Below are 27581 nucleotides of genomic sequence, written 5' to 3'. Positions count from 1 at the left end.
CTCTGCAGTGGACTGAATGGTGGCCCCCAACATATATCTGCGTCCTAAAGCCTGGAGCCTGTGAATGTGACTTTATTTGGGAAAAGGATCTTTGCAGATGTAATTAAATTCAGGATCTTGGTAGAAGATGATCCTGGATTACCTGGGTGGGCCCTAAATCCAATGACTAGTGTCCCCATAAGAGAAAGGAGCTGGAGATGTGGGACGCAGACACACAGAGTGGCCATGTGAAGACAGGCACAGACTGGAGTGACGTGGCCACAAGCCAAGGGACACCTGGAGCTACAAGAAGCTGGAAGAGGTAAGGAAGAGCCCTCCCCAGAGGGAGTATGGCTCCACAGACCCCTTCATTTCAGATTTCTGGCCTCCAAAACTGTGAGACAACAAATAACTATTGTTTGAAGTCCCCCACTTGTTACAGTAGCCTCAGGAAATGAACACAGCCTCCCCGGTGTAGTCAAGTTGTGACATGGAACAGACATTCTGGAAATATTTGTTGAATGTGCTGAGACCTGAGCCTCACCGTTCTGAGGGCATCAGACTCAACCTCTGTACCCCAGCGAAGGGGACTGGCTGGCCTGTTCCCTGGGGGCTTGTAACACGCAGAGGACAGAACAATCTCTATTCCAGGTAAGTGCTATCTATCTATCTATCTATCTATCTATCTATCTATCTATCTATCTAACTTGGGGGGGGGAGGGAGAGCACAAGCAGGGGAGGGGCAGAAAGAGGGGGAGAGAATCTTAAGCGGGCCGCAAGCTCAGTGCTCAGCGCAGAGCCAGATGCGGGGCTTGATCCCACAACCATGAGATCATGACCTGAGCCAAAGTAACGAGTCAGATGCCTAACTGACTGAGCCATTCAGGCGCCCCAGGGTGAGAGGGCTTTTTAAACTCTGGTGTGCTCACAGGGCTCAGGGAGCTTGTGAAAACACAGATGCTGGCTGGGGCCTCAGGTGCTGCATTTCTAACCGGCATGCAGGGGGACCACACTTTGAGTAAACAGGCTGGAGGGCTTCCCTCTTCTCCAAGCCCACGGAACGTGAGGAGGAGCCTCAAGTCAGTGCTGCTGTGTCAGTTGCCTAGGGCTGCCGTAACAAAGTGCCACCAGTTGGGTGACTGGAAGCAGCAGGTATTTACTCTCTCACAGTTCTGGAGGCCAGAAGTCTGAAATCGAGGTGTCAGCGGGGCCCTGCTCCCACTGAAGGGGCATAGGGCAGATCCTTCTAGCCTCTGCCAGTTCCTAGTGGCCTCAAGCATTCCTGGGCTTCTGTGCCTCTGTCTACGCATGGCCTTCTTCCCTTGTCTCTCTGTGTCTTCTCCTCCTCCTATGGACACTAGTTATTGGATTTAAGGTCCACCCTATATCCAGATGCTCTCATCTCAAGATCCTTAACTAATTATACTCGCAGAAATCCTGCTTCCAAATATGATAGCACTGGGAGGTTCAGGGTGGACATGAATGTTAGGAGGACACTATTCAAGCCACTGCGGTTGCCCACAACAGACGGAGTGAGGGACCCTCCCACCCACAAACACCGATTCCACAAACGACCTTGACCTCGAGTAGAAATGAGTTTGCCTTATCTATGGCTTGGCTTAGTTGGGATTTCATTTTCCTCTTCATAAACCCCAGCCCTGGTCACCCGGTAGTACTGATTCCTGGGGCTGTGTGGAAAGGCTGGGGGGGCTGTCTGGGTGGAGGGAGTTAGTACAGAGGGTCCTCTCCCAGCCTCACCGTTGTTAAGCCAATCATTTGGCTTAACACTTGGCTTAACACTTCCTGGCTCCCTTTTCTCAGTCAAGAAATGAGAAGGTGGCACAGGATGGGCCATTTTGGAAAAGGGAAACTTCTCACAGAAGTGTATCTGTATATCTTAGGTGTACAGCTGAATGTTCTTAAATTGCTCACTGCTCTGTGATCGACACCGAGATCAAGAAACAGCATCTCTGGTCCCCAGAGGCCCCTGATGGGAGCTCCAACAGAAATCACTCTCTCGACTTCTAACAGTACAGGTTAATCTTTTTAGTTAAAGTGAATTTTCTAGAACATACAATTTACCATTTTAAGGTGAACAACTCAGTGGGCATCTGGCCCATTCACGATGCTGTGCAACCATCACCTCTATCTAGTTCTGGAACATTTCTATCCCCCCAAAAGGAGACCCCATACTCACAGTCTCTTCCCCCACCCCAGCCCCTGGTGATCACCAATCTGATATCTGTCTCTAATAGCTTTGCCTATTTGAGACATTCCATATACGTGGAATCTCACATTAGGTGATGTTTGTGTCTGACTTCTTTCACTGAACATCATGTTTTTGAGGGTCATCCATGGTGTAGCAGGTGCTAGGGCTTTACTCCTTTTTATGGCTAAACTGTATTCCATGGTATGGACGGACCACAGTGTCTTTATCTAGTCATCTGCTGATGCACACTTGGGTTGCTTCCCTTCTTCATATTTTACGTAATAGAGTCACACAAATATGTGTTCTCTTGGGTTTGGCTTTCCCTGAACACCAAGTTTTTGAGATTGTGGAAACATTTGGAGGTCTTTCCTCTGGCACCCTCTGGCAGAGAGCCCTGGGCACCATCTCTCCTTTGTGGCAATGGGATGCGGGTTCTGGCAGTCAAGACACGTGGCTCCCCAGGAAGGTCCGGGGGGAGATCTAGCTCCTTGGCTAATGACTGGAAGGTAGTAGGGGAAGATGGAGGAGTGTGTGGGGATATGTCACACCAGACTGGGGACCTTCTCAACCCTACAAGCCTCACTTGTGGAAGGGCTAGCCTAACCCAGGAATCTGGCCTGTCCCTAGATCCCACTGAGGGGAGGCCCCTGTGTAATGACCTAACGGCTAGCTGTTCCTTGTTATGAATTATTCAGTTAGTGGAAGCCAAGTGTTTCTTACCTGGTGCTTCAATTAATTGCTTGTAAACGCTCAGGAAAGCTGCCTCGGCCTCCTGACTTCTCTTACTAAGGGCCACCACCTTTGGAAACAAGAGAAAGAGTCATGTGTAACCATGGCATTTGAGTCTAGAAGAAAATACGATCATTTTCTATACGTGCAAACATGGGATAGGGGAGAAGAAGGGGAAATGAAGGTCAAAAGTATGGAGTTTAGGAAGTCCAGGTTCAGGGGTGCCTGGGTGGCGCAGTCAGTTAAGCGTCTGACTCTTGATCTCACCTCAGATCATGATCTCACAGTATGTGAGTTCGAGCCCCACATTGGGCTCTGCGCTGATGGCATGGAGCCTGCTTGGGATTCTCTCTCTCTGTTTCTCTGCACGTCCCCAGCACGTGCTCTCTCTCTCTCTTTCTCAAAATAAATAAATAAACTTAAAATAATAAAAAAAGAAAGTCCACATTCAAATCCTGGCTCTACTGGATCCCAGCTATATGACCTTGGGCACGTCATTGACCCACTCTGATCCTTAGTTTCCTCATCTGGAAAATGGGGGAAAAATAGAACCTACTCCTAGGCCTCTTATGGGAACTGAATGAAGCTACATGTTAAGCGCTTAGCACAGGGCCTGGAACAGATGTAGTTTATTAACAGCTATCATTATTATCACTGTTATTAAAGGGTAATGCTGGAGATTCAAATATGACACATGTTCTGGGGGAAAGTGGGACACATCTGGGGAACATTCCTTGCCACTGAGAATTAAAGAGAACTTGTTGAAGTTCTCATAAGATGTCGGAGAGCTCGGCACATGCTTCCTGACTGATGAAAACACAAATGGCTAAACAAACCAGTGGTGGAGAGTTACATTCATGCATTTGTTCTCTTGCTCACAGACTTCTTCACTCTGATGGTGAGATTCCAGAAGGTGAGTTTGAGTGAGACATTTCTGGGACGTAATGCCATCTCATCCCTCTCTGTTCCTGGCTATGAATTCTGAGCTCTGGCCTCACAGCCGCCTTGATGCTGGCTCTTGGTAGCGAGTCCCCTTGACATACTCCTGGGCCATCCCAGCACATGGCTAGAGCAAGCTCCTTACCCACAGGCCACCATCCCTACATCCTTGGGAATTCTTAGGCCTGGATGTCCCCCTTTGGACTGGAACATCCTTATTCTCTGATACTGATATACCTCTTCCACTGGTGCCGACTTCTTCAATGATGAATCTACTGGGAGTATCTACTTGTCAATCACCCTCTTTCAATGATGCGCATTTCTTCCAAATCCCAGTGATGCCATTTGGAAGAGTGTCTGTTATCAAATTCCTTCTCTTGATGTGAGCTCTGTGAGTACGTTGTCTGGTGCACAGAAGGTACTCAACAGAATTTGCTGAATGAACAAATCTAAGTGGGTTGCACCAACTCTAGGTCCTGCCTGTGATGCCATCCTGGAAATGTGAGGGGCCAATTCTGAGACAGTTCATTCATAGAAGTGGCCAGCTAAGGCACAAACCTTGTGGTGAGGCCGCCTGGGTTCAAATTCCAGCTCCACTACTTACCATCTTTGTGTCCTTGAGCACACAGGTCATTTCAATCCTTACGTTCTTGGTAAAATGAGGATAATAACATCACACCCTCCCTTGCTGGAGGACCAAGTGACTTACCACATGTAAAGTCCTTTGTGAAACTCATGGGATGCATTAAGTCGCATATGTCACCTCTTGGTATGACCGACCCCTTCCTTCTTGCCTGTGGTGGGGACAGGTTCTGTCCAGTGCCAGCTGATAAACCTCAGGGGCGTTTATCTGGTTTGCTATGAAAACCACCTGAGAAAGGCCCTGCCCCCACCCGTGGTGCACAATGGGAAGAAGAATCAAAACCAGCGGTTCCTCTAAAGCTTCCAATATGGTAGGCAGAGTCACATGTGGCTACTGAGCACTTGAAACGTGGCCAAGTCCAAATTGAGATGTGGTGTGAGTGCAAAATACATACAAGGTTTCAAAGACTTGTACAGAATAATAAAAAAAAAAGAATGTACAACAGCTCATCGGCATTTTTTATATTGATTACATGTTGAAGTGATAACATTTTGGATATGCTGGATCAAATACAATTTTTTATTAAAATTAATTTCACCTGTTTCCTTTTACTTGTTTTTCACGGAAGGTACTACAACATGCAAAAGTACATCCACAGATCACATTATATTTCTATTGGACGGCATAGCTTGAAGGTTTTACAAGGTCCACAGAGAATTCATTATTTAAGAGGTAGAGGGAAATGTATGGTAGATGTTGAGTAAATGATTTTGTTTTGTTATTTTTTATAAGTGTATTTTTTAAATGTTTATTTTTGAGAGAGAGAGAGTGCAAGCAGGGGAGAGGAACAGAGTAGGGGACGGAGGATCCTGAGCGAGCTCTGCACTCACAGGAGCAAGCCCCATGTGAAGCTTGAACTCACAAACCGTGAGATCATGATCTGAGTCAAAGTCAGAAGCTCAATTGACTGAGCCACCCAGGCGCCCTGAGCAAATGATTTCAAAAAGGTCAGTTACAAAGGTTCCTTAAGCTCTCTTGCTGTTATTCTGAGAACAGTGTCTGGTCTTTTATTTATTTTATTTTTTTAAAAAAAGTTTTTAATATTTTATTTTAATTTTTAAGATAGAGATAGATAGATAGATAGATAGATAGATAGATAGACAGACAGAATCCAAAGCAGGCTCCAGGCTCTGAGCTGTCAGCATGGAGCCTGATGTGGAGCTTGAGCTCACTAACTCTGAGATCATGCCCTGAGCTGAAGTCAGATGCTCAACCAACTGAGTCACCCAGGAGCCCCTCGTCTCTGGTTTTTTAAATTCCAGAGTGAATGACAGTCTCACTCACATTCATTCAACAAACATCTCCTGAGCACCTGCTACGTGCCAAGCACTGTGGGCTGAGAACTCAGTGATGAATAATGCAGACTTGAGCCCTACCCGCATGGGACTCCCAGTCCAGTGGAGAGATTGACATCAAAGCAGATTCTCCAGATAACTCATGAATTACAAGTGCTAAATGCTGCGAAGGAAATGTACAGGGGGACTTTGAGAGCCTGTTAAATGGGGAGAGGCTGACCCAGTTTGGTGGGTGGAACATTAGGGATTGTCTCCCAGAAAAGAAAAGGCAACAGTAAACATGAATGTTCCAGAATCTATGAAAGATAGAAAATCTGCCAAGTGCAGGTAGATTTTTGTTCTTGCTGAGATGGACAAGACACAGTTTCTGTTCCAGGCACTCAGAGCTAAGTGGGAGACCCAGCTACACCCAAGGGGACATAACAAGAGAGAAGGTGATGCAAACACTGGGGTCTCTAATGTGAGGAGGGAGCAATGAATTCCGAGTCTGCAGGGGCATCCTGATGGGCTAATAAAATAGTAACACAATGATAATATTCAGCATTTCCCACGTCCCAGATGCTCTTACTATCCACGATCATCTCTCCCTACAGAAACACCAATCATTGAAGGTAGATGCTGTCATTATCCCCATTATGCAGATGAGGAAACCGAGGATCAGTGAACTGAATAACTTGCCAAAGATCACCCAGGAGGTAAATGGCAGAGTGGGATTCATGCCAAGTCTGGGTGCTCAAATTCCTGCTCTGAATCCAGAGCTAGCCCCTTTCTCCCGGTGAGTGGGAATAGTCGCTCAGAGCCCAAGTGCAGTCTCATAACATCATCTATGGCTGTGCCAGGTCATGGACTGCTCTGTTGCTGATCTGGGGCCCAAGAAAAGCCACGAGAAATGAAAGCAATTCATCTCCTGATCCCTAGATGGAAAATTATCAAAGATCAGCCAGCAAAGTCTGAATGCTTCATTTTACAGTCATCCATGCTGAGCACGTGTGGTGAATGGGGTTTGGGGAAAAGCATAAGAATGTTCCATTGACTTCTAAAAAGGAACTCTGGCAGGGGTGGGGCAAGTGCCAGAAGATTCCTTTAATGTTTCCCTGTCCCTGCCTATGGTAGTAACCTCTGCTTTCTGCTCACGGTGCTTATCAGTTTGTAAGGGAGTACTGTTTACCTGTGTGACTGTCTCCTTATACTAGTGGTCTGCCCATTGGAGCTACACTGTCCAGTACAGTAGCCACTGAGCATTTTGACATGTGAGTATTCCACATTCATATGTGCAATATGGGATTTCCAGGTCTTAGGATGAAAAAAGGGTTGTAAAATATCTAATTTTTTATATTGATTTTATGTTAAAATGATGACATTGTGCATACTGGGTTCAGTAAAACATATTATTAAAATTAAGTTCACCTGTTTCTCTTTACTTTTTAATGTAGCTATTAGAAAAATTTAAATTACATATGTGGCTTGCATTACATTTCTACTGGACAGTGATGGTCTAAATCAAGGGCTGGCAAACTATGGTCCTTAGGCCAAATCTGCCTTCATTTGTTTGTGTAAATAAAGTTTTATTGGATTACAGTTGAAGCTACTCTTTTATTTATTGTCTATGGTTGCTTTCATGCTATAATGGCCGAGTTGCATTGTTGTGACTAAGACTCTGGCTGTAAAATAAAAAATATTTGGGAGGCTTGGCTGGCTCAATCAGTAGAGTCAGTAGATCTCAGGGTCATGAGTTTGAACCCCATGTTGAGGGTAGAGATTACTTAAAATAAAATAAAAAATGTTTACTATCTGGTGCTTTATAGCAAAAGTTTGCTGATCTCTACTTCAGAGCCTCATCTAATGGCTAGACAATATTGTCAAAAGCAGAGATCTAAAGACACCCTGTAACAGCCCTCAATTTTAACCAGTTCAAGTTTAGGGCTTCCCATACAACTTGAAGACAGTAGCCATGGGGATGCCCTGCCTTGTTCAGTCTTATTTTAGAGCAATGACCTTGTCAATTTCTAGAACAGCCAGGTCAAAATTCCTAATGGCATAGAGCCTGATCCAGTGCTGGGCTGAATGTCATTAAGCACCTTTTGGTCTCAGTTTGTTCATCCATCAAGTGGGAAGAATAATCTCCATCTGCCAAGAAGCTGCTGGGTAGGAATGAGCTAACATGTGGCAAAGGGTTCCACAGAAGTTAGCAAAAAGCTTTCTGATAAAGCAGTCAATTAAATCTTCTTCCAATCACTCAGGATGTGTTCTCCAAAGTCTGCAACTCTAGTGCATTTCACCCATGTGCCCAAACAGGTGAGCTTGGCACAGATAAAAGGCCATGTGTCTCTGCCTCATGGCTGGGCCCTACCACACAGAAGGGCGGGAGAAAGTGTCCAGAATGACAGATTTGGCTTGTGACAGGCAGATCTTTGAAGGCCATCTGGAGAAGGAGGAGGAGGAGGAGGTGGCGACCAGCTACAGACACCAAGAAGGTCACCATCAGAAATAGCTCAGCATCTGATGGAGCACGTGGCATTTACACCACCCGCTGTAATACGAGGGGTGAAAATGTGTTTGGTCCCCTGAGTATGAAAATAACAGGTGCAGAACCAGTTAAGTCAAGGGAGAGGCAAAAGCCTGTTCTAGCCACTTAGCTCTCGTCTGTCAAGTGGTTAAAAGTGGGAAATTCGGGGGCCTCTCGAGGCTGAGCTTCCACAAGCTATCCAAGCTAGTGGTGACAACATCCACTGGTTATCAAGAACTTCTCTATCCAAGCTCTCTACAAAGAATAGTCAGAGCTTTTGGACACTGAACCCTTATTCAGTGTTCAGTGCCTTAGCTTTCGAATCTCCCCCAATGCCGAGAGGTGAGCACTGTTACAGCCCCCATTCTACAGAGGAAGAAACTGAGGTTCAGAGAGGCCAAATCACTTGGCCAACTGAGAGGACCAGTTAACGGCAGAGGCAGCCCAGGGTCTTCTCATTCCAGGGCTCAGGCTTCCAACCAGAAACCAGTGCTTCCCAAAGCATGCTGCGCAGCCCCCTGGCCATGAACAGGCAGGACCTGTGATCAAGTCTGCACACACTTTCTGCCTGTGTATGTACAGAATGGGCGCTCAGATAGGAGCTATAGAAAGAGTCCCCTTCAACTCAGCTTAGCCCAGTTTTTCCCAAATGCATTTAGGCCACAGAGCTCTTTCCTTCAGAGAATAAAACTGGAAACTAAGGTTCTGTGGAACACACTTTGAAAACCGCTTTCTTTCACCACTGGGTCCTGGGCTCCAGGGAGGGTGGGGCATGGTGGTTCTGGAAGATGGGGTGGGTGTGTTTGATATGGCAGGATTCTGGAAGAAACTGAAGGCCTATGGGCAACCGAAAGGAGGCGGGTGCTCCGAAGATCTCAGGATCAGCACCCCTGAAGAGGAAGCAGAAGGGATGAGATGTGGGGAGAAAAGGAATCAGCTTAGGATGGAAAGGGGTGGGGGGTGCCCTTTAATGCTCTCTGAGGCCTGGGTCTCCCTCTGGAGGCCTTGTGTGCAGATCTGAGGGGGTGCATAGGGAGCAAAGAGGAGCAGGAAGAATGGGTGGAGACACAGGTAGGAAGGAGGCCCAGGGAGCCGGGGGTGTGGGGAGCTGCGGTGTTCACCATCACCGAGGGAAGCACAGAGAAGGGGGTCATGGAGAGTCAGGGAGGCACAGTCGTGGGGGGAAGCATGGAACCAGGGGGTCAGAATGAAGGGGGAGCCAGGAGTGGGGCACAGAGCCCAGGGGAGCAGTAACAGTCGGGTTGCATGGAGAAGGAGGGGAGCAGAGGCATATGGAGAAGGAAGGGCAGGAAGAACCCCAGCAGCTGTCAATGGGGGAGCAGGCTGCTCGCTGTGGTGGCTGCTCAGGCTGGTACAGGGTCTGGGGTAGGTGCTGGCGCCCGGGTCCAGGGGGGAGCTAGAGATGGGGACAAAAGAACAGACTTGAAAGATGATTAGGAGATAAATTCCTGATTCAGGACAAGGTGGAGGCTGCAGGTGGGGAGGGGTGTGGGGTACATTTAGTCAAGAGAGAGGAGCAGACTCAGGGGGACACACTTAAGAACACTCTACATCCAGCTAAAGACCCTTCTAGCTATTGTGTTGACCAGAATAGATGCATTCTGAGCTGCACATATTCTACAGGTAGGGGTGGATCAGGGGTGAGAGAAAGGTGGACATTTCAAGGGGGCTCAGTCTCAGAAAGCTCTAAATTCTCAAAATGGGCTACGTTATGAGACACTGAGCTCCCCATCAGGAAAGGCATCCAGTATATGACCATGGATCTGTGAGGCTGTGAAGATACTCAGGGAGACTTGCACATAGGGGTTTGGCTAGACTCCATCCACAAGGTTTGCGTGTGATTCTAAGGTAAGAGTCTGTGTGATAGATCCCTTTCCTTTATAGTAATGCTCTGATTTTCTACCACCTATAAAATGGGATAACATTTCTCCTGTTGGGCTGGTAGGAAGGGTTATTATCATTAATAATAAATGACTACTGAGCACTAACTCTGTGTTGGGCACTGTGTTAAGTGTTGGACATGTATTATCTCATTTAATCACAGCTTTGAGGAGGTGGTGTTACCGCCCATTTAATGGATGAAGATGCTGAGGCACAGAAGGGAGAAGGCCACACCATATGGGAGCTGGGACTCAGATTCAGCTAAGCTGGTCTTCAAAGCCCATGCTTCTAACCCCTGCTTGGGACTGACTCTAGGGGGGTCTGTGGAAGCAGCTGGAATCTCTGAAAGAGCCGGAGGACTAAGCGGTTAAGGGACCGGGAAGACAGGAGAAGCCAGGCATCCGGGTCTTTAGCAGAGACTGACCCCCACCTCACATGGTGTGTCTGCTGGGCACTCCGCTCCTGGCCTGAGGGCTTCCACGCTCTCTGCTGTACATCATTGATGCGGGTGAGCAAATGAAAATTACAATTTAATGTTGGGGCTTAAATAAGAAGTAAGAGTTTGACTCTTATTTTGTTGGTTATTGTTGACCTGGGCTTTGTCAGCACCTGCCTGGATGGGGAGAGGAAGGCTGAGATGTTCTCTGGCCTTCTGGGGCAGGGGGGAGCGCATTCTCTGCGGGTCACAGGGATCCTGGAGGGGCCTTGTCCTAGAAGCTCGGGAGCCGGCACCAGATATTTCTAGATACTGACAGGATGGAACAGAATTAATGCATCTGGACACCTGTTACTATTTTGAATCCTCAGGTGTGAGTCGCTAATTCAGATTCCATGCTTGAGCTCTGAGACTCCCTCTAGAAAGTCCACCTTCTATATTCTCCCCTCAATGCCTGAACCTGCAACAGTAACAGACACAGGTAGGAGCTCAGTAACTATAACAGTAACAGGTGGTATTTACTGAGCACCTACTATGTGTATGCCCAAGGAGAATCATCCTGCCTCCTCCCCAAGTCCCTCAAAATACATACTGAGTGCTTTACATGCATTAGCTCACTTGATCCTTGCCAAACTCCCATGAGGTGGTGTTACAGAACTGTGTTCCCCTGAATCCATATGTTGAAGCTTAACCTTCGATGTGACTGTATTTAGGGTCTTTAAAGAGGTATTTAAAGTTAAACGAGGTCAAAATGGCAAGTCCCTAATCTTACAGGACTAATATCCTTTTTTTTTTTTTTAAGATTCAAAAAACATTTTAAATGTAATCTTGTATCCCCAGTGTGGGGCTCAATCTTGTGACCCTGAGATCAAGAGTCACATGCTCTGCCGACTGAGCCAGGCTGTCGCCCCAGAACTAATGTCCTGAGAAGAAGAGGAAGAGACCCCAGGGAGGGAGGGGCATTGAAGAACAGTGAGAAGGTGGCTGTCTATCAACCGACCAGAAACTAACCCCGCCAGCACCATGGATTTTGGACTTCTTGCCTCCCAAACTATGGGAAAATAAAACTCTTTTGTTTCAGACACCCAGTCTGTGGTATTCTACTAGCTTGAACTAAGTTAGGTGGGCTCTATGGTTATTATCATTTTAAAGACGAGGAAACTGAGGCACAAAGAGTTTAAAAAGCAGCCAAGGATATAGCAGCTCTCCAGGGAGGCACAGGGTTTAGGCAATTTGCCTTCCAGGGGACTGGATTATTATTTTGACAGGAGGCAGAAAGAAGCCAGCAGGCTGGGCCCTTTTGCCAAGAGGATGGACAAGTGGCTGCATTAATGGGGACCATGCGACAGATGCCAAAGGGAGAAAGCAGCTGTTTGACAGCAGAGGTTTGAGATTTTAGAAACCAGCCCTGTTCGAGCAGGTTACACTTCTAGCCCTGGCTGGTTTCCATTGAATGCCCTGATGGGGCGAGTCATCCCTTCCCTGAGGAGTCATTCCCAGAATTGTCCGGTTCCAAAAGCTACCTTCTCAATCTGGGGTTTGTCACCTGTTAGGTGTAAGCCCCACCATGGGAGAGTACGTCTATCTGTTCATTGTTGTGTCTCCTTCATGCAGCCTTGCACACAGCAGGTGCTCAATAAAGGACTGCTGAAAAATGAGGCTGTGTTTATGTGTCATCCGTGGGGGTGATCCTAAGGCTGGAGAGAAACTGGTGAAAGTGGCCGTCCCTCCTTACGGACTATCTCTTAAAGACAGGGCTGTTCTAGGCACTGGGAATTTAGCACCAAGCAAGACTGAATTGCACCTGCACCCTTGAGGATCTGACACTCTCATGACAGAGGTGGGGAATGAAATAAATCATAGTATAGAATGCGTGAAAGTGATCAAGGGCAGGGGGTGCACCTAAAGCAGGGAGAGGGATAGGGGTCTGGGGCAGGGTGTGTGTTGCCTAGCACGGGCAGGGTGTGTGTTGCCTAGCAGGGGCAGGGAAGGCCTTGGGAGTAAGTTGTGCAGTGATCTGGGGGAAGAGTAGTATTCCAGGCGGTGAGAACAGCAGGTGCAAAGGCCCTGGGGTCACAAGTGTGTTTGGCTTCTTTGAGCAACAGCAAAGAGGCCAGTATAGTGGGAGAAAGTGAGTGAAGGGGAAGAGAAGGAGAGGAGGTTAGGGAGGTAAAGGGCAGAGGTGGAACCCTGTAGGTCACTGTGAAGCCTTGGGACGTTTTCCTCTAAGGGGGATGAGAAATTATGACAGGGTTTTGAGCAGAGAAAGGGACATGACATGTTACATATTTTAAGAGGATCCCTCTGGCTACTGTGTGGAGAATGGACTGAGGCTGGCTGGGGTAGAGGCAAGGAGAGCAGAGAGGTGGCTGTGGCTACTATAAGAGTCTGGATGAGCAAGGACGGCAGCTCAAAGCAGGGTGGTGGCACTGAAAGGGAGAGAAATGCTTGGGTCTGGATGAATTTGAATTCAAACCACCAGATTTTCTCCTTAGGAATATAGAGGCAGTGTGGGGGTGGTGACATGCAGAGGGGAGACTCCACAGTCTCAGGCATGAACAACTGGATGATCTTAAATGGCCACTGCTATGAATTTTTTCCTTCCTTCGCAGGCCAGGCCAGGCCAGGTCAGGAGTGGGCACTAAACCAACAGTAATTAAATGAACAAACGAATGAATGAGATAAGGAGGTAATTTAAGAGGCTCTCTGAGCTAATCCTTACAAACTACACACTTAAATAACACCCCTCATCAAGAAGGATGATGGAATGGGGCATCGGGATGGCTCAGTGGATTAAGCATCTGACTTCTGCTCAGGTCATGTTCTCACAGTTTGTGAGTTCGAGTCCCGCATTGGGCGCTCTGCTGTCAGTGCAGAGCTTGCTTTGGATCCTCTGTACACCCCCCCTCCCTGTCCCCCGCTCTCTCTCAAAAATAAACATTAAAAAAAAAAAAAGGATAATGGAGAATGATGCCCTGCAGGTAGCCCAAACTAAGCTGTGATCTTAGAGGCTCTGTAGAGGTCTCTTGCCGGCTCTCTGATGAAGTAACCGAGTAGCCCAAGGTAGGAGGAGACAGAGGCCCAGGATCTGCTCCAGAGGACCCTGGGACTTGTTCTGGGGAAGCCAACAGCAGGGAAGGAAACAGGAGAAGCTGAACCTGGGAGTGAGCAGACCTGGGAGTGTCTAGTCATCTGTGAGCAAGTCTCATCCCCTTTCTGAGCCTCAGGTTCCCCAATCTGTAAAGTGAAGGTGCTAGGCTTAAGTTCCCTTCCTACTTGGGGTTGTGCAATGGTTCTAATTCACCTAAACGGGCAGACAGACACCCTCCTCCCCACACACTGATCCCCACCCCACTGGGATTTTAATCAAAGGAAGTGCAAGGCCTAGGAACCCACCAGGACTCTGACTGGGGGGTGGGTCTGCTGGGAGAGGATGCAGTGGAGGAGAAAAACACTGTGCAATTTTATTTTAATATTTGTAATTATTCCCAGGCTAAAAATAAGGCACAGAGGAAAGTGTTTTCAAATGTCGGCATTAATGAACACTTTTTATCCAACATAATACAGGCCCCCAAACACATTTATGTCAGGCTCCCTGAGATCTCGTGAGCGGTGCCCCACGCCGGGCTGGCTTTCATGGCTTGGAAGTAGTGCAAAAATGAAATGTCCCACAAGTGCAGGCTGGCAGGCTTGCTATTAGCAACAGTATAATCATCAATTACGTCCAATCACAAACTACTGATTTTATAATTATCAAATGAAGTTCCAACTTCTCACCTCTGCTCAGTGGCAACTAATATAATCTCTCAGTTCAGAAAGGAAGCTTTTTTTCTTTTTCCTTTTCCTCTTGTGCTCTCTCTCTCTCTTCTGGGGAAAAGAATTTCCAGGCTTCCATGTAAGACTGCATTTAAATTGCTTGTCACTCAAAACAAAGGCGAACCACTCATTTGTAATTCACCAGCCACCTGAACAGACTGCCTGTTTTCCTTTAAGCATCCATGCACTGAAGCACAAAGATCATTTTTCTATTGTTAAAATTGTATAAGCCAGGGCTTTTTTTAGCAGCGAATACACAATTTCACTTCTCTTCTGAGGGCTCCCGGCATAAAAGGGACAGGAGCCTTTCTTTAGTGCCTTATAAATAAATTTTGCTTTGGAGTATTAAAAAAAGCAACTATATGCTCATATAACAAGCCAAAAAGCTTATTATCAAGGCCATATATATATATGAGGGCAGGACAGAAGTTATGTTTTCTTGTCCTGCTCAGGGTGTGGCCAGTGGATGAAGCTGGATGATTGAAATTCATGCTCATGGGTGCCGGAAGCATCTGTGTCCCATTTCCTCTTTTTGGGAGCTGCCGACACCGCAAACGTGGCTCTGTACTGATCGGCATTTGGCTGGCAGGCTATGAGAGCAGCAGCAACCCAGGAGTGGGCGCCCGGGCTCGGCCTTGCTCTTCTAGCCAAAGGCAGGCGCCAGCTGTGTGTCCGACTTTCTGGCTACTTCACCCCAGAGGGACAAGCCATGGATGATGGTCACAGAGCCCCTGCACGCAACAGACTTGTGTCAGCCTCCAAAGGTCAGGCTTGCTTCACAACAGCTCAGTTTTTCTGCCTAACCGATTATAATCATACTACTTCCACATTTAATCTAGAGCCTTTCATAATTTACAAAGACCTTTCATAGAAATCAGTGTGTCTGAGCCTCCACACATTCCCAGGGGTGGCCCTGGGCAGGGAGGATCATTGTTTGGGAGGCCCAGAGAGGCTGATACAGTGGCTCCAAGTCACACAGGAAGGGCTCAACTGGAGCACGAATGGGATCTCTGGATTCAGGTCCAGCTGTGCGGCAGGGAATTTGGGGCTGGAATTTGTGTGGGTCCCAACCTGAGGTGGGAGAGTAGCTTCCATTTTTGGTAAATAAGAACAGACTTAGGTTCACCTCTAAAATGTCCTCTTCTTGTGCCTGAACGTGCTGCACTTTCTGAGTGGGAGGGTAAAAAATGGGGTTCCTGCCAGCCCACCAGAAGTTATTCATAAGCCACAGCCGGTCTTTCTCTGCAGTAGCCGTGTGGACTAACAAAGATTTTTGATTTAAAATAACAGTGAAACTATTCTGTATGACGGTGGATACATGTTATGCATTTGTCAAAACCTATAGAATGTATAACACAAGGAGTGACTCCTAATGTAAAGGAGAGACTTCAGTTAAGAACAATGTATCAATATTGGCTCAGGAATTGTAACAAATGTACCGCATTAGTGGAAGAAGTGAGGGGAAATAGGCTGGTGGGGGGAGGGAAGACGGAGTATATGAGAGCTCTATACTTGCTGCTCAAATCCTCTGTAAACGTAACTAAAGCTGCTCTAAAAAAAGTCTATTAAAAAACAAAAGGACAGTAGTGAACATGTATAAAGCAGCACTATATGCCAGGCACTGTTGAGTGTTTACCACATTCACTTATTTAATCCATACAACAGCTCTAGGAGTTCAGTACCATTCTCTTCCTGATTCTATTGGTGAGGAAAACAAGACATCAGAGAGGTGAAGTAATTTGTCCAAAGTCACACAGCAAGTGGCAAAGCTAGGATTCATACCCTGGGCTGCAGAGCCTGTGCCCTTAGCTATGAGAGTAATGGGGTTATCACGGGGTTCTCACCCAAAGCCTTTCCCCTTCCCCCTGGGATATAGCTGTGTATAAGAATCCCACATCACTCTTGGCCATCACACAGTGAATTAAACTAGGGGTCGTAAATGATGGGGTCTAGGGCCAGTTGCACCCCAAGGACATTTTTTCTTGGAACCTCTAGTGTTTTAAAAATATTTGAGCCATCAAAATTCATCAAGTTACATACTTAAGACTTGCGCATTTTACCGTATGTAAATTACACCTCCATAAAGTACTGTGAGCATGAAAATATGTGCATATATATTGAGCCAGCATTTAAAAACCAGAAGAGATCCAAATTACTGGCTTCTCTTGGAAAACCAGAGTATCTGGCTACCCTGGGCCCACGTTTCCACTGACAACCACTGCCTGGAGCCAACTAGCTGTCTCCCGTTGAGACAGGCTGGGGGTCTGCAATTCACCCCAGCCTCCCGTGATCCTGCAGTACAGGTGTGGGCCTATCCAGACCCCTGTAAGCATCAGCGTTTTCTTTCTGTCCTAGACCTACATCCCGTTTCCCCTTGCTTTGTCTTCACCACATTCTCCCGGAGTTCCATCAGCTCCCTACCTCCTCCCCGCCCCCTTCAAATAGTGATTTTGCGGTCCTGATGAAAAACAGAAGTGATGAGCAGAGTGTCCCATCCTGGTCCTACTTCTCACTTCCAGGTGGCCCCACATGGCTGGCTAACTGCCTTTCCAGACTGCAACAAGATCTTTGTGCGGGCCCTCCACGGAATGGACACAGATTGATTAGGCTCTCCTACTCGGGTCCACCTGGGCTCAGAGAAAAGAGGCCATTTAGAGTATCTGGATGATTCTAACTTTCCTGGTGGTGAATAACTTGAAGGCAAGGTTGAGACAGACCTAGCAGGGCTTGGCATTCTGTGTGTTCTGGTAGGAGTGGTGCAGCAAAGTGGGCCTTGGAGAGAAAGAGGTGAGTGAGTGAGGGGAGAGCAAGGGGGTGCAGGAAGCAGAGGTTAATAGAGGCCTGTGGCCTCAAGGAAGGGCCAGAGAGCACATGGGATCTGAAGGCCAGTCTGAGCGACCAGGGTCTGAAGCCTGCATCCCTGGCTGTGTGACTTTGAGAAAGTCACTCAGCGTTCAGAGTCTCAGCTTTCATAAGTGTAAAATGGGTACAGTGGTGCGAACAGCACCCAGCGGATCCAATCAAGGAGGAAAAGCAGCCGGCAGAGTGCCTGCCTAGCTGGCACTTGGTGAATGCACATGGGGTGGACAGACGAACATCCTTCCTTGATCTCTCTCTGCCCCCCCTTCTCCACCTAGACGGGTGTGGGGACACCAGCAGTTAAAAGATATGCTTTGTTCACTGTTAATATGGAATGAGGCTATGGGGCGCCTGGGTGGCTCAGTCGGTTAAGCGTCCGACTTTCGCTTAGGTCATGATCTCACGGTTTGTGGGTTCGAGCCCCGCGTCGGGCTCTGTGCTGACTGCCAGCTCAGAGCCTGGAGCCTTTTTCTGATTCTGTATCTCCCTCTCTCTCTGACCCTCCCCTGCTCACGCTCTCTCTCTCTCTCTCCTAGAAATAAATAAAACATTAAAAAAAATTAATAAAAAAATATGGAATGAGGCTGGTCAGATCATAAATGGTTCTTGGGATTTCTGGGCAAAGGGTTCCAACAGTGTTAGGAGCTGGTGCTCTCCATGGGGAGTGTGCGTGGTGGGAGCCACCGGAGCCTAAGGTCTGGAGCCAGATGGCCAGTGTGGGCAGAGGGTCAGGGATGCCAAGACCCACCCTAGCCCACCCATCAGAAACACAGCGGCCTCCGAAACAAATAGTCCAGGCGTCAGCGTGCCGGACTCAGATGACAGCTGTTGCTTTCTGAGCTGGCTCGATGGCCCTGCCTGGGCCCCTGAGCTCAATCAGCCGTGTGCCTTGGCATCCGTGACCAGGGAGAGAGGCCTGCAGGGGTCCCAGGTGGCCGCAGGATGGGAGACTGTGCAAGTTCTCTGGAACGGCAGCCCAGAAGAGCAGAGTTAAAAGAACATACATGCCCTTTACGGAGAGGCGGCCACCCAAATGTCACGAAGCGCCACCCTGCCCAGGCTTTTAAATATAGCAGTGTCCTTTCTGGATGTCTCTGAGGAGTGTGGCTCAAGACAGGCCCATGAGAACCTCAGCTGGACACGCGGGGCACCCCTCTGTCTGCTGCCCCGTTTGTGTCACCAGGGGCTGTGGATCTAGGCTGCTGCTCGGCTTCCTGAAGTAGGTGGAGTCCGTTCCCAGCCCCCCTCACTTCTCTGTGGCCCCGGGCAGCCACAGGCCTTCTCTGAGCCTTTGTTTCCACATCTCAGGGTGATGGTAAGGATTAAAGGTATCTGATATGCATTATAACTGCTTAGCTCACAGACTGGCAAACAGACGATGCTTAATAGATGTTGATTCTATTGCTATTAATTATGATGATCTTCAACGTGCCATGCACAATGTGGAGATGCTATGCCCCAGCCCCAGCCCACAAGCCCTAGAGAGAGAGGGAGAGAGAAAGAGAGAGAGACCACAGAAAAGGGCAGAAAGCAAGCAGCATTTTGAGGAGAGAGTCAAGGAGGGGATAGTTTATCCTGCAGGGGCAATGGCTGGAAGAGGCTTCAAGGAGGAGACACTGGTTCACAAAAGATGAGCAGGTGTTGATCCGGAGAAGAGGGAGAAGGTGGTGTGTGCCAAGGTGGGAGGTGAGAAACAGTCTGGTGTAATCGGATGATACTCATTGCCTCTCCCTCCAAGTCCAAGATTGCAAACAGGGGAGTCCACGGTCCAAATCCCCTTTTGCAATTGGTTTTGTTCAGGTTTAAAAAATGTATTTTTAGCCAACATTTAAAAATCAGGAGATTTTACATAACATCGAGATTTCTAGCTTGTCTGGAAAAAATAGAAAATGTGGCCACAGTGGGCTCACATTCCTGCATAAGAAGACCATAAAAAAAACCCAGTAAGAACAGTGACTACTTACTAAGCACTTAAAGTGTGCCGGGCACTGTTCTTAGTGCTTTATACACACAAAGTCTAAAAATCCTCATAAAAGCCCTGTACAGTAGGTGCAGTAATGTGTTGGTAAAGGCCCTGCTCATTTCTGGGGCATTAATGTGCCCACTGTGGCAGATTTCAAGCTACCAATGTCACCGATGAAAGACTGCACTGTATGAGTCTCTCCGGCACATCAGTGGTAGATGAAGTTATCATTTCTAGTCTCCAGGTAAGGCAGCAGAGGCACAGAGAAGTCAAGAGACTTCCCCAAGGTCCCACAGCTAGGCAAGTGAGCAGAGCAGATCTGGAGACAGATAGCCTGGCTTCCAAGTTTCTGCTCTCAGCCTCCATTATGTGCTGCAAGATTGGACTTCTCCAGTCTGCTCGAGCTGGGTGGAGGCCCCTCCTGTGGTGGCACACAGAGCCCAGGCTTTCCTCAGTCTCCAGTCCCGTCATCTCAGCTGGGCCTGCACTGCTCAATTCAGCTTACCCGCAGGGCCCCTGGATCCCTGTTTGCGTCTCTGCTTTGGGCTATGAAACGGCACCTGCCCCCAGATTTTCCCGCTGCTGTACTGGGAATCTCACCAGGTACCTGGGCACAAACAGAAGGCCCCCAGTGTGGGGAGACCACCTTTTCCCCTCTATTCCAACCCCATCCCCTAGTACCTGGCACAAAATGCCAGACAAACCTTTTAGTTCAAATGCTGTCTTCACTGTCCCTCTCATTCCCTCTTTGCCAGGAGCACTAACAGCATAAATTTAATGGAAGCAATTTTTCTGTTCCCCTCTTTGCCTCCCACTATCCCATATGACAAAACTTGGAAACAACATGATTTATTGGGGGAAAGAATATAAAAAACAGTTCACCTTAGGTTAGAAATGAAAAAAGTTGCTGCATCCCCTGTGCTCTGTTGGGAGATAGCTTTCCATTTATCAGGGGAAGGGGGCTCAGAAGAGGAACCCCATCTTCTTTGCTGTTTTCTCAAAGACAAGCAGGCCTTGTGAAGCCCCCACAACCCTGATCTTCCCAGCTGAGAGCAGCAAACCCTGATCTTCCCAGCAGCTCGGATGGCAGCAAATGAGGGAAAGGCATATGTTTGGTGGGAAACGTGGAAATAATCAAGTGAGAGTAGATTCATGTAAATAATTTAATTACCTTGCACAGCTATGAAATCTCTTGGTTTCCGCTTCCATTATTAACGATGAGTGCTAACTATCAGAGGACACTGGCTGAGGTTTCCTGACATACTGGGGGAGGGGGTTTAGGGGCCCCAGGCAGCCATACAAGGCTTGTCACTGATCAAACTGGCCCCTGCCTCCAGCTGACCCCACCCCCGTCCTGGGATTGCCTGGGAGAGGTACATTATGTACCTTGTGATGGACGCACCCAGCACCATGTATGAAAAGATTTATCAGGGGTGCCTGGGTGGCTCAGTCGGTTAAGTGTCCAACTTTGGCTCAGGTCATGATCTCATGGTTCGTGGGTTTGAGGCCCATGTCGGGCTCTGTGCTGACAGCTCAGAGCCTGAAGCCTCCTTCAGATTCTGTTTCCTTCGCTCTCTGACTCTCCCCTGCTCATGCTATCTCTTTCTCTCTCTCTCTCTCAAAAAAAAAAAAAAAAAAAAGATTTATCAAAAACACAGAACTGAATGTGATCAAGCCTCTAGTCCAACTGCATGTGCATAGCAAAACACAGGGGACAGAGGGGCAAATTAGACCACACCATGGGGACACAATCAGAAAAATTTCAGCTAGAGGTAAGGAGACTAGCCCAGGGTCTCTCAACTGGTGGTGGAGCTGGGATTTGAACCCAAGTTCATGAGCACAGCACTCTCCTAAGACCACTGGAGAGGCCAGAGAAAGCACAGCTGGGCTGCCCAGCGGGTGGAACAAGGAGCCAGCCCAGAAGCAAGGAGGGCACTTCTGCCACAAGGGGTAAAGTCCGTCGTCCTGCTCTCTCGCTAGGCCAGCTTTCTCAGCTTCTCACTCGGTCTCAAACTCACTCTCCTGGGATAACGGGTACATTGGTCTTGCTGGAGACCAGTGTCAGGCGCTGGTGCAACCAGCAGTGAGCAGGGGGGATCTTCAGGAAAAAAATGGTCCAAATACTCCCACAAACAAGTCACCAAAAAAAGGTGGAGGATGGAAAGGGAGTTTACAGATTAGTAGTGTGACCAACTTGTCCCAGTTTGCCTGGGGCTTTCCTGGTTTTTGCTCCAAAAGTTTTATACCTCTGGTCCTTCCCAGCTTTACAGTGGAAAGTTCTGCATCCCAATCCGAGCAGGGCAGCTGGGTTGCCATACTTAGCAGGTACATCAACCAACCCTGATATGGGGTCCTGTACGAGTCTTGACAGATCAAAAAAGCTTTAAAAACTGAGGAGCCAATCAGGGACACTGAAGCACTGCCTGGTTGTTGGGTGAGAATAAGAAACTATTATTAAGTAACAAAAAAGTAACCATGTGTGATGTGTATGCATATTGACTACACTTAACTGTGGTGATCACTTAGCAATACATACACACAGCAAACCTGAAACAAATATAATGCTATTATACGTCAATAACATCTCAACTTAAAATTGAAAACTCTTAAAAAAATTTAAAATGATATAGTGGTTATGTTTGAAAAGGTTTTTTATTTTTTAGATGTATACACTAAAATTTATAGGTGAAATGATCCAGTGAATTGGGCTTGCTTCAAAATAATTCAGAGGTGTGAGAGGGAAGTGCCTATGAGTGAACAGTTGTTGAAACTGGGTCCACGTGACTCATTATTTTATTTGCTTTGCTTTTGTGGTTTTGAATTTTACCATACTGAAAAGTAAAATGAAGGAATTCAGGGAGAGAGGAAGAGAAGGAGGGAAGGAGAAAGACAGAAATGATTGTAGGAAGATACACATTCTCGAAGTCAAATTTGAACACTTCAAATTTACAAGTCTGTTCTAGAACACAGTTTAGCAAATATTTTCTGTAAAGAGCTAGAGAGTAAATATTTTTGGCTCTGTGGGACAACTAGTCTCTGTTGCAAATACTGAACTCTGCCCTGACGAATGGGCACGGTTGTGTGTCAACAGAACTTTTACAAAAATAGGCAGTCAGCTGGATTGGGTCAGTGGGCTGTAATTCGCCAATCCCTGGTCTAGAAGGATATCAACTGGATTCAATTCCACAACCTACTTGCTACTGTTGCTTTAGGAAAGTCCCTTAACCTTTCCAAGTAGTACTTTCCTTCTCTGTAAAATGGTGATAATAATAGTAACTATGTTAGAAGGATTAAATAAGATAATGAATGAACGAATGCAGCTGGGTCTAAATCAAAGTGAGCAGGTTCCCCACAAACAGCAGACTGTTATCAATCTGTCATACCCTACAAGAATATTTTGTTCACCGCTTAGAATAGCATCTGGCATGTAGTAGAAGTCCAACAAATATTTGTTGAAATGATGAATGATTATGCCTTCCCCCATTAAGAGAAGAAAGTATGGATGGGAGAATATGGTCTTCTCACTACTTTTCAAAATGTCAAGGTCTTCCCACCTTGTACCTTGAAAAGGAAACATTTAGAACAGAGACATCCAAGTCTTCCTTCATACTATAAGGAGTCAGCTCCTGAGAAGAACTTCCCAAGAAGTTGTGTAGCTGAGTTTGCTAAAAAGTCAGAAACATTTCAGTGTGATACCTTAATTTAAGGGGTGTTCCAGGTAAGTTGGCCATCCCAAGCTCTGGTGGTCAATGTATCACAGTAGTACACTGCCCCACCTGGCTCTCAAGGGCCCAGCTGGAGACTGCAATGTGAGCTGGAGGTGTCATGGAGAAGGTGAACCAATGTGGAAAGTTTTCATCCAGTCTTGGCCGCCATCTTGTTTGGATCAGAAATAAACTCTCAACTACTAGAGCAAGCCTCACTGGTTTTGACTCTCCTTCCACAGATAACCTAGAGGTATGTGAGGTCTTGGTGTAGGCAAATCATGTGAGAGAATGAAGCAAATGGAAACAGAGCCTGGCTTCAGTGGGCAAGAACTGGAAGCAACCTATTCTCAGCAGCATGATTTTTCTTTATCTTGACTTTGGGGCAAAATATATAGATGATTAGGCTGGTGGAGATCTGCATACTTTCAGGGCTTTCTACACCACAAGGTAGATACCTGTCTACCTTCTCTGTTTGCTGAGAATCACTCTACCATCCCTCCAAGAACAAAACCACAAATACCGCAGAAACCTAGCAGTGACTCCAGTATGTAAAGGGGTAAGATGAGAGGGAGAGGTGAGCAGTGGGAAGCATGCATGGACAAAACTGATAAGAGGCTGGATGAGGTGTGACAGCCAGCTTGCTAGTCTATGATCCTTCTTCTTCTGAGATGGGCCACCGCGGCTGATGTTTATACTGAGGCATCTTCCTGTCCACAGCTGACTGTGCCAAGGGCTGACGCTGGTCCCAAGCTAGGCTAATGATTTTCATTACCCCAGGAGTTTGAATCTGAGACTAGTTGATTTTGATTTGTCTGGGTTATAAGCTTCAGTGACTGTGGGGTGAACCTGGAGGCTGAGATGGCTGTTACAGGGGTCACTTTCTATCACCTTGCAGCAGAAGTGCCCTCTTTGCTTCTGGGCTCTTCTGGTTCCTTGTTCACCTCTGGGCAGCCCAGTTGTGCTTTCTCTGGCCTCTCATGTGGTCTCAGGAGAGTGCTGTGCTCATGAACTTGGGTTCAAATCCCAGCTCCATCACTAGCTGAAGGACTCTGGGAAAGTCACCTCAACTTGAAGAGCCTCAGTTTCCTCTGTAAAATGGGGGGAATACCACTTTTTCCTTTACAGACTGCTACAAGGATTAAATGGCACAATTGTATGTCTGGTGTACAACAGATGCCCCCTAAATACCATCACAGCTAATGTAGTAATAAATTCTCTTTGTGAAGCCTCGCTTGAGTGGATGTTTGTTTTTTTGCACCCCAAGGTTTTCTCTAAAAACGGGTCTCAGCTGCCCTGGCCACCAACACCTCCCATTCCGAGGCTCCGAAGGGGCCAGAGGTCTCCTTCCTTCCACTACCAAGGCCAGGACAGGACCTAGACTGAGACAGAACACAGACATACTGGATTGCTCCTGACGGCCCAGGAAACCCGGTGTGGCTGCTCCCCCACCCTACTCATTACAAAAAGCAACAGGCAAGGCAAACAGATGGCAGAGAGATGGCTTTTTTCCTTTCCTCCTAAATAACAAGGTGAAAAAAAAAAGAAAAGGAGATGAACAGATTTCTACCGTCTAGGAGATCAAAGAGAAATGGCCATTTTCGCTGATAAACCTCAGTCAGATGCTGTCCTTGCGCCCAGGCGTGTGATCTCCTGGGGCGGGACTGGGAAAGGTCTGGCTTGCTATTGCCTATCGATGTATCATTAATTTCTTTTTGTTTCCTGCTATGGTGTACACCCGACTCAAGGTGAGAGAACGCAACTAGGCTGCAACTTCTCAGATTGATAGATTGTGTTTCTGTGCCGGGTCCGTTTCATGCTTGGTGACTTTGCAGCAAAGCAATTATCACTGTGGAATGCATAATGGCCTAATTAATAACTAATGTCAGGTTGGCCTCTGAGCCATGATTACACCTTGGCAAGCCAACTTTTTTTTTTTTTTGTTTAAACATTCCAAGAGAAAAATATTATTATAATTGACTGGTTAAATTGTCAAAGTGTCCCTACCCTGTGGACGTGCAGTAGGAGGCATGTAAGGCCTGGAACAGAGAAGTGTTCTGCTGCCAGCTGGCTGTGTGACCTTGCTCAGCATCTCAGCATCTCTGTGCTTGAGTGTCTGCGCTTGTAAACAGAGCCACCTTTCTGAAATTGAGTGGGATACCTGCATGTGTGTATATATATATAGATATATACATATGTATATATACAGGCTATGTACCTCTCACTTATTGCTATATCCCCATTGCTTGGCACATAGTAGGTGCTTAGTAAATAATGGTTAAAGTAAATGACTCTGGAGTTAGACTCCCTGGGTGCAAATCTTGTTTCTGCCCCTGATGAGAGGTGTGACTTCGGGCAAGTTACCTAACCTTCTTGTGCCTCATCCTCTCATTTGTAAAATTTTGATAATACTATCTGCCCCATAGGTGGTCATGAGGAATAATGAACTGATATCCGTAAAGTGCTTAGAATGCTGCCTGGAACATGGAAACCACCATAGCAATGTTTGCCAATATTACTATATGTCAACATTCGTGTAATAAATATTTATGTGGCACCCATTGTGTGTCAGGCTCTGTGTTAGGCTTGGGAACAAATTAGTCTACAAAGTGCTCCCTCTTTCCTTTGGTTAGGGAGGGACAAGCATTACTTGAATAATTAGACAAATAAATATAAAATTATAAACCATGCTAAATATTGTATAGGATGCCATGAGCATATGTAATAGGGAGACTTGATTAAATTCAGGAAGTCACAGAGCCCCCCCCCCCCGCCCCCCAGAAATGACATTTAAAGAGCAATCTGAAAGACATGTAGGCATTAGGTCAGTCGTTCTCAGCAATTGCGCCCCTCAGGGGACACTGTCTGGAAGCAATTTTGGCTGTCCAACTGAGGGGAGGGGTACTACGGCATCAAATAGGTGAAGGTCAGAGATGCTACTCAACAGCCTATGATGCAGAGGACAGCCCTCAAAACACAGAGTTATCTGGTCCAAAATGTCAAATGTGCTGAGACTGAGAGCCCCTGCATTAAGCAGACAAAATAGGTGGGGAGAAAGCATCAAGCAGAGGGACGAGCAGGTGCAAAGGCCCGGAGGTGGAGAGAGCATGCTTTTAAGAGAGTGCATAAAGGATGCAAAGAGGGTAGGGGACCAGGATGAAATAAGGTAGAAGATGAGTGGCAGAGGGCCTCATTGGTGGTGTCAGAGGTGTGGATTTCATTCCAGGTTTCCTGGAAGTTACTGGATGGTTATCAGCAGAGAGGCCTGTCACGTGCTGTCTGCCTTCTTAATAGCTCACCTGGGCTGCTGGCAGAGAGCACCAGATAAATTAATTTGGAAAACAACGGAGCTGGATTCTGTGATACTGAATTTTCGGTAGAGGCGGAGATGTCAAAGCCATATCCCTGTCTAATGAAAGAGCCCCAGCCAGAGGGGTGGGAGAATGGCCTAGGGGACACAGGTAAAGATAGGGACCTGGAGTACCAGAAAGTCTCACAGCCAAGGTCACATTTGGGTGGAGCCTTGAAGGACAAGTAGGGATTTGCCTGGGAGCTTATGGAGGAAAAGCATTCTGGGAGAAGGGAACAGAATGTGCAAAGGCTCAGAAGCCCTGCACAACAGCTCTCTGTCCAGGATAACTCAGAGTCAAGCTGTCAGGAAGACGGGGATGAACACAATGACCTTTCTTTGTCTTGGATGATAGAAAGGTTTTGCTGTTTTTATAAGACAAAATTTTGGGGGCAATTATTTGTCAATTATCTTTGCAATTATTATAGGAAAGAAAATTAAAGCACAGAGATTTAAGACATTTTTTATAACTCAAAGACGTTAGGGGTGCCTGGGTGGTTCAATTGGTTAAGCATCTGCTTCTCGATTTTGGTTCAGGTCATGATCTCACGGTTATGGGATTGAGCCCTGTGTTGGGCTCTGTGCTGACAGTACAGAGCCTGCTTGGGGTTCTCTCTCTCCTCTCTCCACTCTTCTCCTACTCATTCCCTCTCTCAAAATAAATAAATAAATAAACATTAAAAAAAAAGATGCTAGTCAAGTGGCAGATCAGAATGTTAATTCAGGTCTCACACTATTAAGTAGAACATAAAATAAAATCTTCTGGGCATTTCTCTTGAACCATCAACCGGGCTGCAACCTCTAATCCTTTGGTTTCTTTGGGATACTCTCCTTGTCTCGCCCCAGGGCATGGGGTTAATAGCTGCGCCTGGCACCCGGAGTAGACCTCCCAGAAAGATCTGATCTTCATAAACTGAAGCTCCTGGGCTGTTCACTCAACCTCCCAGCTGTTCTGACTTCATGCCTCAGTTTGTTCATCTCTATGATAGACACGAAACAATCTCTATACCAGAGGGCTGCAGCCATGATCTTGAAGGCCAGAACTTGTAGAGTCTAGAAGAATGCCTGGTGCATACTGAGCACATCGGACGGTTTGGCTGCTGCTATGGTTACTGATGTTGTTGGTAATAGTATCCTCACAGCTTGCAAAGTCTGAGGGACCTGCTGGTTCAGCATCTGTCCTTTCTTAATCCAGTTTTTGATCTGACTCAAGAGGACATTCAAGATGGTGATAACATGGACCATTTGTTGA

General features: G+C 47.0%; 1 protein-coding gene across 1 annotated transcript in view; it reads right to left on the bottom strand.

The window, feature by feature from the left end:
• Nucleotides 1–27581, bottom strand: part of CUX2 (cut like homeobox 2) — a 260307-nt gene that overhangs the window by 54692 nt on the left and 178034 nt on the right. The window contains exon 5 of the mRNA XM_039220192.1: nt 2909–2987. Coding sequence (XP_039076123.1) covers nt 2909–2987 — 79 coding nt within the window. The remainder of the gene's footprint in view (nt 1–2908; nt 2988–27581) is intronic.

The sequence above is a fragment of the Hyaena hyaena genome, unplaced genomic scaffold (genome assembly GCF_003009895.1).
Source record: "Hyaena hyaena isolate Hyena2069 unplaced genomic scaffold, ASM300989v1 scaffold_0, whole genome shotgun sequence".
Taxonomy (NCBI): Eukaryota; Metazoa; Chordata; class Mammalia; order Carnivora; family Hyaenidae; genus Hyaena; species Hyaena hyaena.
The sequence above is the reverse complement of the archived record's forward strand: the minus strand, read 5'-3'. Positions and strand labels throughout refer to the sequence as shown.